Source organism: Physeter macrocephalus, chromosome 3, assembly GCF_002837175.3.
Source record: "Physeter macrocephalus isolate SW-GA chromosome 3, ASM283717v5, whole genome shotgun sequence".
NCBI classification, from domain to species: Eukaryota; Metazoa; Chordata; class Mammalia; order Artiodactyla; family Physeteridae; genus Physeter; species Physeter macrocephalus.
The window spans coordinates 31154583-31168271 of NC_041216.1; the positions used below are offsets into that span (position 1 = coordinate 31154583).

The following is a 13689-nucleotide window of genomic DNA, read 5'->3' on the forward strand; positions in this document are numbered from 1 at the left end:
CCTGCGCGTCCGGAGCCCGTGCTCCGCAACGGGAGAGGCCACAACAGAGGGAGGCCCGCGTACCGCAAAAAAAAAAAATAATAAAAAAAAAAAATAAAAGCTTGGCTTCTAATTATACACATAAACAAAAGGAGGAGAGAACATGCTTTCTCTTTCCCAAGGCCTAATGTCAGTGATATGTAATCCAGACTCTGTATTTTATTATTTTGTTGATATGAAATATCTCAGTTGTTCAGTTGTTTTTCACTTTTGAATAGACGATTTGCTTTTCGTTGAGAAGAAAAGAGGATTTCATCTATGTGGACTATTGCCAGATATTCTAAACCCTATTTTGGTTAAATTATAGCGCCCAGATTTTAGTAACAAAGCACATTGATTTTATATTCAAAATTTTTTTTTATATTTAGTCTCTTAACCTTTTGTAATTCCCACCCACAGCTTTAAACGATAGAACCCTTTTATGTTAATTGTTGTCAGTGGGGTGTCTGCCTCGGCCCCCCCCCCGCCACCCCCCGTAATTTAAGCCCATTGAATCCTAATGCAGGTGCTGGTAATTGCGAGAGGGACATCGTCAGCCTGGCTGAGCCTGGGTGGTTCAAACAATCCCCCGTAAATTGGATTTGGGAACCTAAAAAAGCCCTAGCAGTGAGGGAGGACCTCAGATTGCTTTCTTTTTTTTTTAATGCACAAAACCCTCCCAGGGAGTGTTTCCGACCGATCTGAGCGGCTCCTCCTTTCGCTGTTGAACGATGGTTTTGAGTATATTCATCAGATGGGACCCAGGAAGAACCGTCATAATTATAAGATGATTTTAAAAATCAAGGTGCCCTTGGCTGCTAATCCAGTCTTGCCAATAAAAGTGACAGAACGTGTAGCAGAGAACTTCTGGAAATCGCATTGCCTCTTGGGGCGATAACACGTTTTAATATTGTCTACGGTTAATTATGGCAGAATAGCATGAAAGATCCATACATTTAAAGGAAAACTCGTGCTATAAATTTCTTGTCTAGGAATCATCCCAGCTAGAGGAAACGTCCCAGAGAAATATAAAAAGGTACCGCGTTGCTTCCAGGGCCAACGCCGTGAGTGACGATGGAGGTGAGCTCAGATGTGAGGGGGGATGTCGGCCTGGAACCAAGCGTCAGGAGGGTGAGGGGTCGGGGGCCGCAGGACCCCGAGACCACAGCTCCTGGGAGCCGGGGCCTCAGGGGGTGCCCTCCCCGGTGGCTCTCCTGGACACTGGGCCCTCTGGCCCTGTGGCGGCCCCGTGGCCTGGGAGCCCCAGGAAGGAGGAGGGGCCTGTCAGCAGGGTGGTGGGGGCCTGACCCCCAGGGTGGGTCCAGTGGGGACCCCCGCTGGCTCCTCCTTCCCATGGATGGGTGTGTGGTCTGGGGCCGGGCAAGAGGACGCCAGCCCCTCCCGGTGTCCCGCGACCCCAAGGGCACAACCAGCCGGAGGGCCCCTGCACTGCCTCGGATACCCCACGCCCTTTGGCCCCGACAGCGGATCTCTGGCGGCCGTTTGCTGGGACCCACAGGGTGGAGAGCAGAGGCGGGCGGGTTGGCACCCAGCCTCCCAGTGCAGCCGAGGCCTGGCATGGCGGCAAGTCTGCACCCCCGTGGGTGCACACGTGTCCTTAGGGGGGACAGCACGGCGGGCCACCGGCCTGGTCCGCCCCCTTCAGCCCCCGTCCTGGCCTCGAGGTGAGGGCATCCTGCCGGGTGGGCCAGGTGGGCTCTTTCCCTATGACCTTGGGGGGCCAGGCCGTCTGCTGGCCGGGCCCCAGACCCCTTAGAACCACCAGACCAGCCAGGGATGGTGGCTTATTGATCTTCAACTTTACGTTCTGACGGGGGCCCAAGAAGCAAACCCCACCAGTGGCTGCTGGCAGCTTCCAGCATCAGTGGGGGCAGCTCCTGCCTCGCCCCGCGCCCGGGACCCCGAGTCAGCCCTTGTGCCGCCCACATGGGCGCCGCCCGTGGGGCTCCCCGTCTTCTGTGGTCCGAGCCCGCACCTGTCTGCAGCCTCGCCCCAGGAGCTCTCCTGAGCACGGTTTCTGCCCCCGTGTCACCTCACACGTCACCGGGCCCGTGGCCTTCCTGTGTCGGCGCCAGCGCTGCCTGCGGGTCCCCGCCCAGGGGGGACCACCCAGGGCACCACACTGGGGTCAGGCTCCTGCACCGCCTGAGGTGCCGGTTGACGTGGCCACGGCCCGGCTGGCAGGGCACCGGGGTCTCGTGGTGCAGGCTGTGGCCTCTACGGTTCAGGAACAGCTCTAGCCTGGAGACTGTTGAGGGCAGGAGGCGAGTCAGGCCCCCTGACCTGTCCAGGGTCCCTGGGCGAGCGGCCAGGACCCGGCCACCACCAGGAAGCTCGTTCCGAAGGCACCGGGGAGGGGCTTGCTCGGGGGTCGCTGCTGTCCTGGAGGCCTGGCCTGGGGCCCCCACGGGCAGGGGCAGAGTCAGGACAGGGTGACGCGGAGGAGGGGGCTGGACGGGCAGGGCGCCACCAGGAGGGGCTCGCCCCGGGCCTGAGGGGCTGCACTCGTGGGCCTGTGAATGCACTCGCTTCCTGTGTTCTCTCTCGAGGCTGTAACAGAAACAATCCCACTTGGTGTCGGATGCTCGCAGCCGGATCTTAGATGGGTTGAGTTGTCCAGAGGGTGCCAGGAGGGGTCAGAAGGCAGGACTCCTGAAGGATGTCCGGCCACGCCTGGGGGACAGTAGCCCGTCCACGCTGGTCCCTGCCGGCTCCAAATGGACCCACCTGCGGGGTTTTGAGCAGGCAGCCGTGGCCTTTCCTTCCTCCTCCTGGCCTGGACAATCTCCTGGTACCAGATGGTTCACGGGTGCCAGACTTGATTCCCGGCTCCAGGCTCAGGAGGGCAGGAGTGGGGGGGTCGAGGGGTCCCTGCTCCGCTCTGGTCACCTGTGGGGCTCAGGGCGCACTCGGCTCTCCCAGACACACCACTCACCCCATCGGCCGCTAGGACAGGCTGACCCGTTAGATATCAGCCCCTCGGAGCTGCACTTCCCCCGCTGCAGGCATTTCTGTCACTCTCATCTCCCTGGACAGGACACACGCGTCCACTGCTGAGGGGAGCCCCTGCCCCTGGGGTCCGCCGCGTGGGAAGTGCCGCTGGGACAGCTCCGCAGGACGCGCACGCCAGGACGAGTGTAGGGGGAGCCCGTCCAGACGTGCAGAGCGCGCCTTCTGGCTGGTTCGCCAAATGCACGTGGAGGAGCCCCAGACAGGATCCAGTGAGAGTGGGGGAAGGCACCTCCTCTTTCTCCTCCGCTCCTCCCCACCCTCCAGGAACCGTGGCAGGGCTGGGGAGCCGTCCCTCAAAGGTTTTTGCCAGATGTTAGGAAGCCCTCCGAAGCAGACGCCACCAACAGGACCAAGGCCTGGTCCGTGAGGGGCGGCTCCGTCCGGGGGGGTCTGCAGCCTCGGCCACACCCCCAGGTTGGCAGAAAGGCACGGGCAGCGGCCCTGGGGCTGGAGACCTCCCTGGGCAGGGGAGTATGAGAGTCGGGACGTGTGCGCACGCGTGCCACGTGGGGAGACGGCTGACAGCGCCGGGGACTCTGGACAGAGGTGAGCAGGCCTGGTGGCAGGGGAGCCCGGTACAGATGGCCCCATGCCCTCTCTGCCTGCGCCCGGCTGATGAGAGACCCTCCAGGCCAGACCCCAGGCCACAGCAGAGCTGTGTGCGCCCACTGGACAAACGGGGGTGGGGGGGCTGGCACGCGGCCCAGAGGGGGCCCTAGCCGGGGGCCTGGGCGGCCGGAGAAGGGGCCCGAGGGTGCCCAGCTGGCCGTGCACAGCCCTAAAGGATGCCTCCCCCGACCCCCGGTCATCGAGACCCAGGGCCCGCGTGTCGTCCCTGCATGGACCTCCCTGCTTCACTGGCTGCCCAGGTGCTCGTGTGTCCCTGTCTCTGTAACCCGCCAGCCCCTCGCTGACGGAGTCTGCCCTGAAGGCTTGCGCGGCATGTCTGGTCACCAACAGACGGGATGGGCTTGTCCGCTTCGGGCTGATAACCTCTTAGGGGTCTGAGTCTCGCAAATGGAGGAAACGTCCGGCCTAGAGCTGGCTCTCCCCCGGGTAACAGCCGGGCCTGCACGAGGTCTCTGCGCCTCTCGCCTCTGCGTCCTACACAGGTGATTAGGGAGTCTAATTGAGTCGGCTGTAAAAAGATAATTAATTGGCATTTCCCTCCCGAAGAGGTCAAGCTGCCCGATCTCCCTGGCCGCCAGTGACCTTTATCTTGCTGATAAAGCCGTAATTGTTGTAATTAAAATCGACATAAAGGCTTCAGAAGTCACTCCCCAGAGCTGGAGTTCGCATCTGCTCGCGGGGCCGCCTGGGCTTGGGAGGCCCCAGCAATGCGCCAGGAGCAGCCGCAAGGGCCCTGGAGGCCAAGGCGGGACCCCCCCCCCCCCCACCCAGGAACACTGTCCCCTTTGGAGCGTAAGGGGGTGAGGGCGTTTCTTCCTCCTGCGTGGCATCCTCAGGGCATCTGATGCGCTTGAAGTGGCCTCTCGGCCCGTGCAAACTCGGCCAGGAGAACGGCTGGCTGGCCTGTCCCCAGGGGGGCTCTGCTGGGGCAGTGCCGTGGCCTCGCCGTGTGCCCGGCGGCGTCTCTGCGGCTGTCTGTTGTCAGAAGTGGGGTCTTGCCTCCCGTGGGGGGCACCCCCCTTTCCTGTTGGTGGTTCGGCCTCTCGCGACCAGGCTGGCCACGGGCAGGGTGAGGAGGGGCTGCGGAAGGGGCCATCGCACCCGCAGCAACGTCCTGGGGAGGGGCGTGGGCGGAGGCCAGCAGGGCCAAGGACCAGAAGGCTCAGTGGGGCTGAGCCGTAAGCGAGGCCAGGACCGGCTCGCGCCCAGGGTGCGGGCGGAGGTCGGCCTGTGAATCCGGTTGCGGATCCGTGTGCTGGAGCGAGACGCATGGACTGGATGGCCGGAGCTGGGCCGAGGCCGGCGGGGCCGGACCTGAGATGGTGGCCGCAGCGCTGCGGGCAAGGACGAGGACCAAGAGGGTTTGGGGAAACCAGTATCGGGCAGAATCGAGGGTGTGGCCCAGGTTCCCGGTGGGGTAACCAGTGGATGGTGGGGCCTGTCACCAAGGCGGGGACAGAGCTGCAGGAGGGGCGGAATCAGCCCGCCAGTTGAGGAGACGGTACGCGAGGACGTCCGCAGGAAGCTGAGACAGGTGAGGAGAGGCCGGTCCGCCCCCGGACGGCACATCAGGGGTCCCGCAGAGGGACCGGGAGGGAGGCAGACGGGGCGGCGGGAGGAGGTCGGCCGTGGCTGCTGACGCTGCGGGTGGGGGAGGCCCGGAGCTTCCGCAGACGCGGAGCAGCTTGTGCTGACCGTCCCGGCGCTCCAGCGAGGCCGACCGGTGAGCCACCGCTCCTGGCAGGAGGCGCCTGCTGTGAGCACCTCGCCTCCGTCCCGGGGTGTCCAAGCCCCCCACGAGGCTTTGGGCCTTCTCGAGCCCCCCACCCAGGCCACCAGCATCTCCCCAGCCTGTCTCCAGCCAGGCCTGGACACCACCCACCCCATAAACGCTCTACGCCGCCGTCCGTGCACGGGCCACCTGAGGACAGGGTGGCCGGGGACGGCAGGCTTGGACGTCAGACAGCAGAGCCAACAGAAGCTGAGTGACCCAGTGGACGGGCCAGGAAGCCACCGTCCAGCCAAGACGGAGGAGGCGGCGGGGAGCATGTCCGAGACGGGGGTCAGCGAGCGGGGCTGAGCATGGCCAGGCCGGACTGTGCTCTGGGGGCGGCGGGGGCAGCGGCCTGGCTGCATGGAGAGCAGGTCGAAGGCCCAGGAGGACCCTGGAGTCCCACCGAGGGCAGAGCTGGCAGCAGGCGGGCAGTGCTGGGGCCCGTGAGGTCGCGGTGGGCACGGAGAGAGTGGTGGTTCAGAGTTGAAAGTGTTTGTGGCAGAGCTGGCGTCGCTGGGGCTGCTGAGAGCAGAGGAGGCGCGGGGAGGGGTGCGGGGGGGCACGGAGGCTGCCCCGGCTTCTGGCTCAGGCGCCTGGAGTGGGTGCCCATCCCCGGGAAGGCGGCGGGCAGGTTGAGGGGCTTGCCCCTGAGCAGACGAGGCCGGCGAGTGGAGGCGGCAGGAAGCGGCCAGGTGTCCAGCACGGGCAGCACGTGCTTGTGGGGATGGGCACCCCTCAGTCTCCTGTGTCCAGGATCCCAGTTCCAGAGGCTTCCCCGCCGCCCGCCCCTCCTTCCCCTACTGGGGTCAGATGCACTTCCCAGCCCCCAGTCCCAGGCCAGGGTCCAAATGCACCTGAATCTAGGAAGATTCCCTCCCAGGACTGCAGACAGAGCTGCCTCTGGGGTTTGAGCCATTTCGTGCCGGGTCTTGGAGCCCCCTGCTCTTCTGTCCCTGGACGGCGCACGGCGCGTCCCGGGGGTCGGGAATGCCCGGCCTCGTGGCCGACATGGAGGCGGTCCTGAGCCGCCATCGGGTTTGCCATGCCCTCTCCCCGCCTCGTCCACCCCGTCGGTTTCTGAGACCTGGGCTCCGAGGCTGCCTGTGATGGTGGGGAGGACGGGCCTCTTCCAGCAACCCCGTTGGCACCCAGAGCGGAGGGGGGGGGGGCGGCAGCTCAGGCTGGGTGTGGACCGTCCCCCAGCCCACCCCCCGGCCCCCAACCCCTGGCAGTGGCGTTTTGCGGGCCCAGGTCTGAGGTTACTTCTCCAGGAGGGACGGCGGCCCCGGCAAGCCGAGCTCCGCCGGGCGCCACTAGCACGGTCACCTTGTCAGAGCACAGCGGCAGGGTCTCTATTGTCCAGAGGTGTCGGTAAAAGAGGCAGGAGAAGTTAGCGCCTCGTGAAGTCACGTGGAAGCCGGCGGTGCGTTAAGAAATGGAAACGATGCCGTCAGCAGCACAGTTCCCGTCGTCGCCCAGGACACACATAGCGTGAGGGCAGCAGAAGCTAATGAGGAGAGGACGTCAGCAGAGAACGTCCTTGTGGAAGGGAAGACTTTCCTTTTTATAATGTGCCATGATGAAGAGATGAAGACACCTCCGAGAGAAATAATTCCCCACCTGTAATTTGGAAATTCTTCCGGGACCCGTCTCCACCTCTCCGTGCAGAAGCTGGGCTCCGGAGAAGGCGCGTTAACGCCTGCGGCCCCAGGGCCCCATCCAGAGCATGGATGAGAAACGCCCCTGCGCTCACCCAGGGGCCCCCCCCACCGAGGGGGGCCGATGAAGGGTCCACCCTGCAGACTCTGCCGGCAGGAGCGTCCAGCCACGTCCCTGAGGCGCCTCCCCACCGGTGCGCATGGGCAGTGGGTGGACGGCAGAGCCCCGAGTCCAGCCCCCACAGGACAGCGGGCCTGACGGGGCTGTGTTTGGGACGGTCCTGGGGCGACCCCGCACCAACGCCACGTCGCAGAGCCCCCCGCAAGCTCAGCTGTCGGCCTCTGTGCGGAAAAGGCAGCGCGGAGGTGCGGGCTGGGGCTGCCCCCGTCTGTGAGCCGCTGGCGCGTGTGGGGCCCCGGGGAGGAGGGATGTGGAGGAAGCGGGGTGAGCAGCGGTCCCGGGGGCTCCCGCTGCAGGACAGGCAGGCCAGCCCAGCCCCCTGACGCCCTCCAGCACTGGAGGGCTTCAGGGTCTCCTGGGGGGCAGCTGCAGCCCCGTCCGCGCTCCGCGCCGTCTCGGGTGCGGTCTGACGTCACCCGCACCGGGCGGCCATCAGCAAGCAGCAACGTCCTCTGGCCACGCTGTTCCGAAGCGGGCGTCGGGCTCCGCCCGGACGAGCGCGAGGCCTCTGGCCTGCGGCCCGCCAGGCCTGCCCCGGGCAGCCAGGGCCTCAGCCGGCAGGGGCCTCGCGACAGGAGACCCTCCCAGCCCCAAAGCACAGCCTGCCCGGCCTGGTGGCGGACCCCAGATGGAGGGGCATCAGAGGGCCGTGGCCGCCAAAGCGTACCAGCCACGGAGCCTGCTGCGTCTCATCGGGCCTGGCCTGGCCCTGCCTGGGGGTGGCCACGTGGCCCCACTCTGGGCAGCAGGGCCAGGCCCCCAGGGCCCACGTGGCCACCGTGGCCCGACCACCGCAGCCACACAAGTCACGCTTCAAACTTTTGCTCTGTGGCACTTACAGGGCCTTTTCGTTCCTCATTTTTCTGGGAGACCTCTTTCCCCTCAGCTGGGGGACACAAGCCCCGCTGCCCTGAGGACCGGCGGCCAGCAGAGCGAAGCTGCACCCAGTTCTCTGACGTCCGCCTCGGGCCCCCTCCAGCCGGGTACCACCCCCCGCTGCTCCCGGACAGCCTCCGCGAGGTGAGGCGGGAGAGCCGCACGTGGCTCGGACACTGAGGCCAGCGCGGGGGGCCCCTCGGAGCCCCACCCACTCCTTCTGTAAGGCGGGCAGCAGGCCCAGAGGCCTGGGCTGCAGGAGGACGACGCCCCCAGTGCGGGCCCCGCCCGGAGACAGCAGGTAGGAGAGGTCGACCCCGCTCACGGGCGCCTGGGGGCTTGGTCTGGCCTCCCCATCAGCTGGGCCACAGGCAGGGCCTCCCAGGTGTGTGCACTCGAGGACGGGGGGCCCTTCTCCACCCGCCTGCCCGGTGTCCCAGGCCCGGGCATGGAGGCCGCGCGCGAGACCTCTGTCTGCCCTGGAATCACACACGCTTCCGTGGCCTGGGGCGAGGGGCGCCCGGGGCCGGGTCCAGGACGGCGACGGCCCGCAGCACCGAGGGCCTCGCCCGGGATGCGGCAGCGGGGGTGGAGCGCCCCCGCATCCCGCGGCTGTCCCACGTGGGGCCTCACTCAGCCGGCCCGAGGCGGGCGGGGCAGAGCCGTCGCAGGGGATCCCTTCCTCGCGGGGCCTGCGGGACGCTCCAGCGTGTGGACAGAGGCCGGGGCCGCTGGGCGGGGAGCCAGGCCCTCCGGCGGGTGGGCGGACACCACGGGCCGGCGCTTTGTCTCCCCACATCCCTCCCTGCCCCGCACGGCCGCTCAGGCCGCCACACGCCCTGGGCCGTAACCAGCCCGCCCTACAGGCCAGGAGGCCGCGGCTCGCCCAGGCTGAGTTGGGGTCTCTGTCTGACAAGGTGGGCAGGGCTGGGGGGGGCGAAGGGACACCTCTCTGCTGTTCCTTCTCAGACACACGCTCCCTGCAGCGCCCACCCCGCGCCGCAGGAGGAAGGCTGGATTCCAGAGAAACTTCCTGGGAGCCCCTCGCCCGCCCCCGCCAAGCCAAACAGCCCAGCCCCAGAGGCTCGGGCGGGACTGACCCTCACCCCGGCTCCAGACCCGAGTGCCTGGGAGCCCTGAGCACAGGGCGGCCCTCCACGGAGCCGCCAGCGCCCCGCCACCTGGGGTCCCCTTCACGGGTGGAACCTATGAGGCGTGGCCACGCGGAGCACGCCCGGGCTGGCAACTCGGCCGCGAGGCCCGGAGAATACAATCACCGCTCCTGAAAGACAGGAGCCCTCCTTCCCGAGACAGGCAGCCGGGCCCTGGGCGGACGGGGAGGGAGGACAGGGCCCCTCAGGGGCCGGGCAGGGGTGCCAGGCCCTCCGAGACACTCGCCTGCCACCAAGGCCCGGCCTCTGACCCGAGCGTGAGGCTCGCCAGCCACGGGAGCCAAGGTCGGGGTGCCGTGGAAGCGTCTCGCCGCCAGCCCGGGGCACACGTTGAAATAGCCACACGAGGGCAGAGGCCCGTGGGCACAGACGCAGCAACAAAGCTCTAGGCGGAGGAGAGACGCAGGGCAGATGGGCAGGGGTCCGCAGCACCGCCCCGAGACGCTGCAGCCGCCGGCACCCCCTGCAGTTAGCTTGCTCACCGGTGACGCCAGCGGGCGTGGGGCGGGCCGGGGCACTCGGAGGCTGGCACGGGGTCGGCAGGCTGCCAGGCCTTTGATCCCCCTCGCCAGGGGGAGCGGGGGCGCGCCATTTCCAGCAGAAAGGGCCGTGCTTCTGTGTCGTCTGAGTCACGGTTTGTGAATCAAATAGGAAGCTCGCTGATAACCGGAGAAGCACAGACTCAAAACAAAACGAAACAAACAGGCAAGATCCTGTGAGACACGGGACCCCACATCGCCCAGTGTTTCGATCTCGGGAACACACACGCAAGGCAAAGGCTGGAACACCCCAGGAATAACTCACATAACTGTGCACAGACCCAGATGCTCAGGGCAAAAACGGTGCTTGATTTGGTAACTGTGGCAACCCGGCAGCTGAGGTTGATGGGGAAACGTCTGATTTCAGCAAAAAAGAAGCTTCTCGCTGTCCGATTCGTCTGAGAGGACGGAGGAGCGGCCAGCTCCTCCTCCCGCCTGCCGGCTCTGCTGAGGGCTTTCCAGGCTCTTGAAACGCAATGTCCTCTGCTAGCGTGGGTACCACCCCAGGAGGGCACGTCTGCGTCTTACAGTGCTCCGTGCCCATGAATTGGCCCCAGTGTGAGGCCTGGCCCATTCTCCCTGGGGGGCCCCATCTGAGCTTGTTCTCCGAATATAGAAACCCCGGAGAGATATTTTTAATCCTGAATTCTCCCACAGCTCCTGGGCCACCCCCTCAGCCGGGCCAGCTGTGGAGGGGCAGGGCCCCGTATGCAGAGCTCCCCACGGGGCCTGGAGCTGCCGCGGTCAAAGACACGTGCCAGCGTGGACAGGCAAACCCCGATCTGGCCCCAGCGCCCCGGCCCGAGCCCACCTGCCTGGCCTGCGTCCACCTCCCAGGCCCCGGGGCCAGTTCCTGCAGCCGTGAGGTCCCTTCCCCCCGCAGACCCCAACGCCCCCACGGCCCGGACGCCCTGTGCTGACGGGCTTTGGCCTCAAGGCTTCCTCCAGGGCCCCAGCTCTGGGTCTGTGTGGTCTCCGGCCCCATACAGGGAAGAGGCGGGGAGCCGGCCGGAGGTCCCCAGCGCCTCCTGCTCTGCGTTATGGGGCGCGGGCCGTCCTGGTCCCTGGCCACCACCACCTCCTCGCGCTTGTTCAGGCGTCAGTGCCCTGTGCCAGCCTCCACACCTGCCTCTGGACCCAAAAGCCCACCTTTGGGACTTCTAAGAAACCCATCCTCTCCGGCAGCCGGCTCTGGCAAATCAGAAGCACCTGGGCCTTCGGCCTGGCACTGAGAATTCTCGCAGAGCCGTGGACATTTGGTTCCCGCTGGGCCCACCGTCCCCACCCTGCCAGGAGGCACAGCGTTTGCGCGGGGACCAGGTCCCAGGCTGGGGCTCCGGTTTGTGAATGACAGACCTACAGCGGGCGGGGCGGGGGGGAGGGGTGCGTGGGCCCTGCAGCCGGCGGGTCCTCCTGGGTCCTTAGTGCTTTCTGCCCCGAATGGTCTCACCAGCAACACACGGCGGTTCCCTCCCCCACCAGGGCCACCATGGAGCCACCATGGTCGTCTGGGGGACCCCTCTTTCTGTAACGGGCAGCTGGCCTGCAGGGCGCGACCCAGACGCCGAGACGGAGTGCAGGGCCAGTGGGGTCTCCTGCTGGCCCCCCACCCCACCAGGCTGGCTCAGGCAAACGCAGAGGCCACGGGGCCGTCCCCCGTCCAGCAAGGCCAAGCCCGCCGTCCTGTGTCACCATCCGCATTTCCGCATTTGTTTGTTGACAGTCTGCCTCCAGCCCTGTGGGGGGGGTGGCTGGGGGGAAAGAAGGAGGCAAAGCCTGGGAGGGGCCAGCATGGGGGCCGCCCGCGGGTCTCACCCTGTGGCAACCCCGGGGGCACAGACCACCGGTCGCTCCTGGTGCAGCCCAAGGCTGCCGAGGCCCTGCCAGGGCCACCCCAGACGAGGCTCTCCCCGCTCCCTCATCCCCCCCCCCCCCGCCCCGCAGCAACCCCCCGAGTCGCCGTGCCCCCCCGCCGGGGTGGTCACTCTCTCTGACGTGTCCGTCGCTCTCGCTAAAGACGCAGGTATTGACAGAAGCTGATCGCAAACTGCCACAACTGCCTCCTGCTTGTCCCGAATCTCGGGCCAACTGGCAAACGCTTGCTTGCAGACAGGGTTCCTTGAGGGGCCAACAGTCTCCGCGGGAGCGAGACGGGGCGCGTGGAAGCCTGGCGGGTGCAGCCCAGCCCTCGCCCTCACCTCTGGTTGGCAAGCGCGCAGCAAGCAACGCTGGAAACCGTTTCCCCCCAAAGCCCGTCCGCAGGGCCCTGAGTTTGGGGCCAACCGACACCTGGCCGTGACCGTGGAGCCTCCAGGCTGGCCTGCAGGTTTTGGCCTCTAGGTGTCGGACCCCAAGGTCCAGGAAGGGTGGAAGAAGCCGCTGAATTCAGGTGGCCGCCACCCCCCAACCCAGGGTGACCCAGGAGGAGACCAAGGGTAGGCCGGCACTCCTCAGCTTCCGGGGCCCGCGGAAGTGGTCCAGGCGGCCGACTGTGGGGCTGGGCCCAGGGCGAGCTGACCTTGAGGCCCCAGGGCCGCTTGACACTCAGAGCAGCCCCGGCCATGCCCACAGCCCGCACGGCCCCCCACTCAGCCACCACCTGCCTGCCCTCCTGCCCCAGGGCCCCTGTGTGTCCTCCCCTGGTAACCCCTCAGAGCCACAGGACACCTCACGTTGACACTTGTTAGCTTCACCCATCGTCACCATCCAGAGGGTTCCAACAGTAGACAGGGTTGCAAAGGTGCCTCTCCATCCCCACGAGGGCTGGGGTGACACAGGCCCTGGAACCTCAGAGCCGAGCAGGTCTTTATTTCACGTAACAAGGGGGCAAGTTCAAGGGGAACCACCTGCTGTCTGTCACAACGTTCGGGTTTAATTACATTACCCTCGTGCGCCCTAAAGTAAGCCTCTCAGTGGAGGGCAGGGGTCCCGCTGGGGCGGACCGGCACCCTCGGCCTGGGGGTCGCGGCCTTCCCAGAGCCTGGCCGGCACCCCACCAGGCCCCGGCCCCTCCACAGACACGCCCTGACCATTTGCTCCTGGGGGTGCACGCCCGCCCAGGGAAGGGGCGCCCAGCCCACGGGGCCCCTCACCACACAGACCCCGCCCTGTGGACGGAGCAGGCAGGGTTCGCGCCCACCCGCCAGGGTTCCGGCCTGGAAGGGCCCTGCGTGTGGACGACAGGGGAGGGCCCGAGTCCTGGGGGTCGTACAGGAGGCGAGGCCGCCTTGAACTCCCCTTCCCCTGGGAATGAATGGCCTGCGTCCACGGGGCTCTGGCTCTTCCCGGCCGTCGCATACGTGGCTTCTTTGCGCCTCAGAGTCTGGTTCCTGAGTCGCTCCCCATCACGGTCAGGGGAGCCTGCCCTGGCCCCCCGTCCCCGCAGTGCCAGACCAGGGGAGACGGCGTGCGGACAGGGCGGCCCCTCCGCGCGGCCCCAGGACCCAGGGAGGCCGGCGGGCGGCCCCGTGCCGTGCTGCGGCCCGGGAGAGCGCCGTCTCCACCGCAGGCCTCGCTGCATTCCTGCGGAGACATTCCTGGCGTATTACGGAATTTCACAGCGTGACCCAGAGCCCTGTCAGTTCCTGAATGATGTGAGACTGTGTCAGCTGCACAAGACAGACTCCACTGCAGAACCGGGGCCGTGAGCCTGCCCGGCCACACGGGAGAACTCCCTCGAACTGGGGAGCACGTGGCCCCGGCTGCGTCTCCCCCAGAAGTCCTGGATGCCGGCTCTGTGACGGGAAGGCGCGCCTGCAGCCCCGTCGGCCTGGCGGCTGCTCTCGGCCCTGCACGCAACCGCTCAGCG

General features: G+C 66.5%; 1 protein-coding gene across 1 annotated transcript in view; it reads left to right on the forward strand.

Moving 5' to 3' along the window:
* The window catches only part of MORN1 (MORN repeat containing 1), a 48773-nt gene that overhangs the window by 27022 nt on the left and 8062 nt on the right, over positions 1-13689 (forward strand). The window contains 7 exon segments of the mRNA XM_028484288.1: positions 1011-1301; positions 2025-2261; positions 5426-5743; positions 7359-7479; positions 8181-8314; positions 8406-8471; positions 11826-11904. Of these exon segments, the coding sequence (XP_028340089.1) occupies positions 1011-1301; positions 2025-2261; positions 5426-5743; positions 7359-7479; positions 8181-8314; positions 8406-8471; positions 11826-11904 (1246 nt within the window).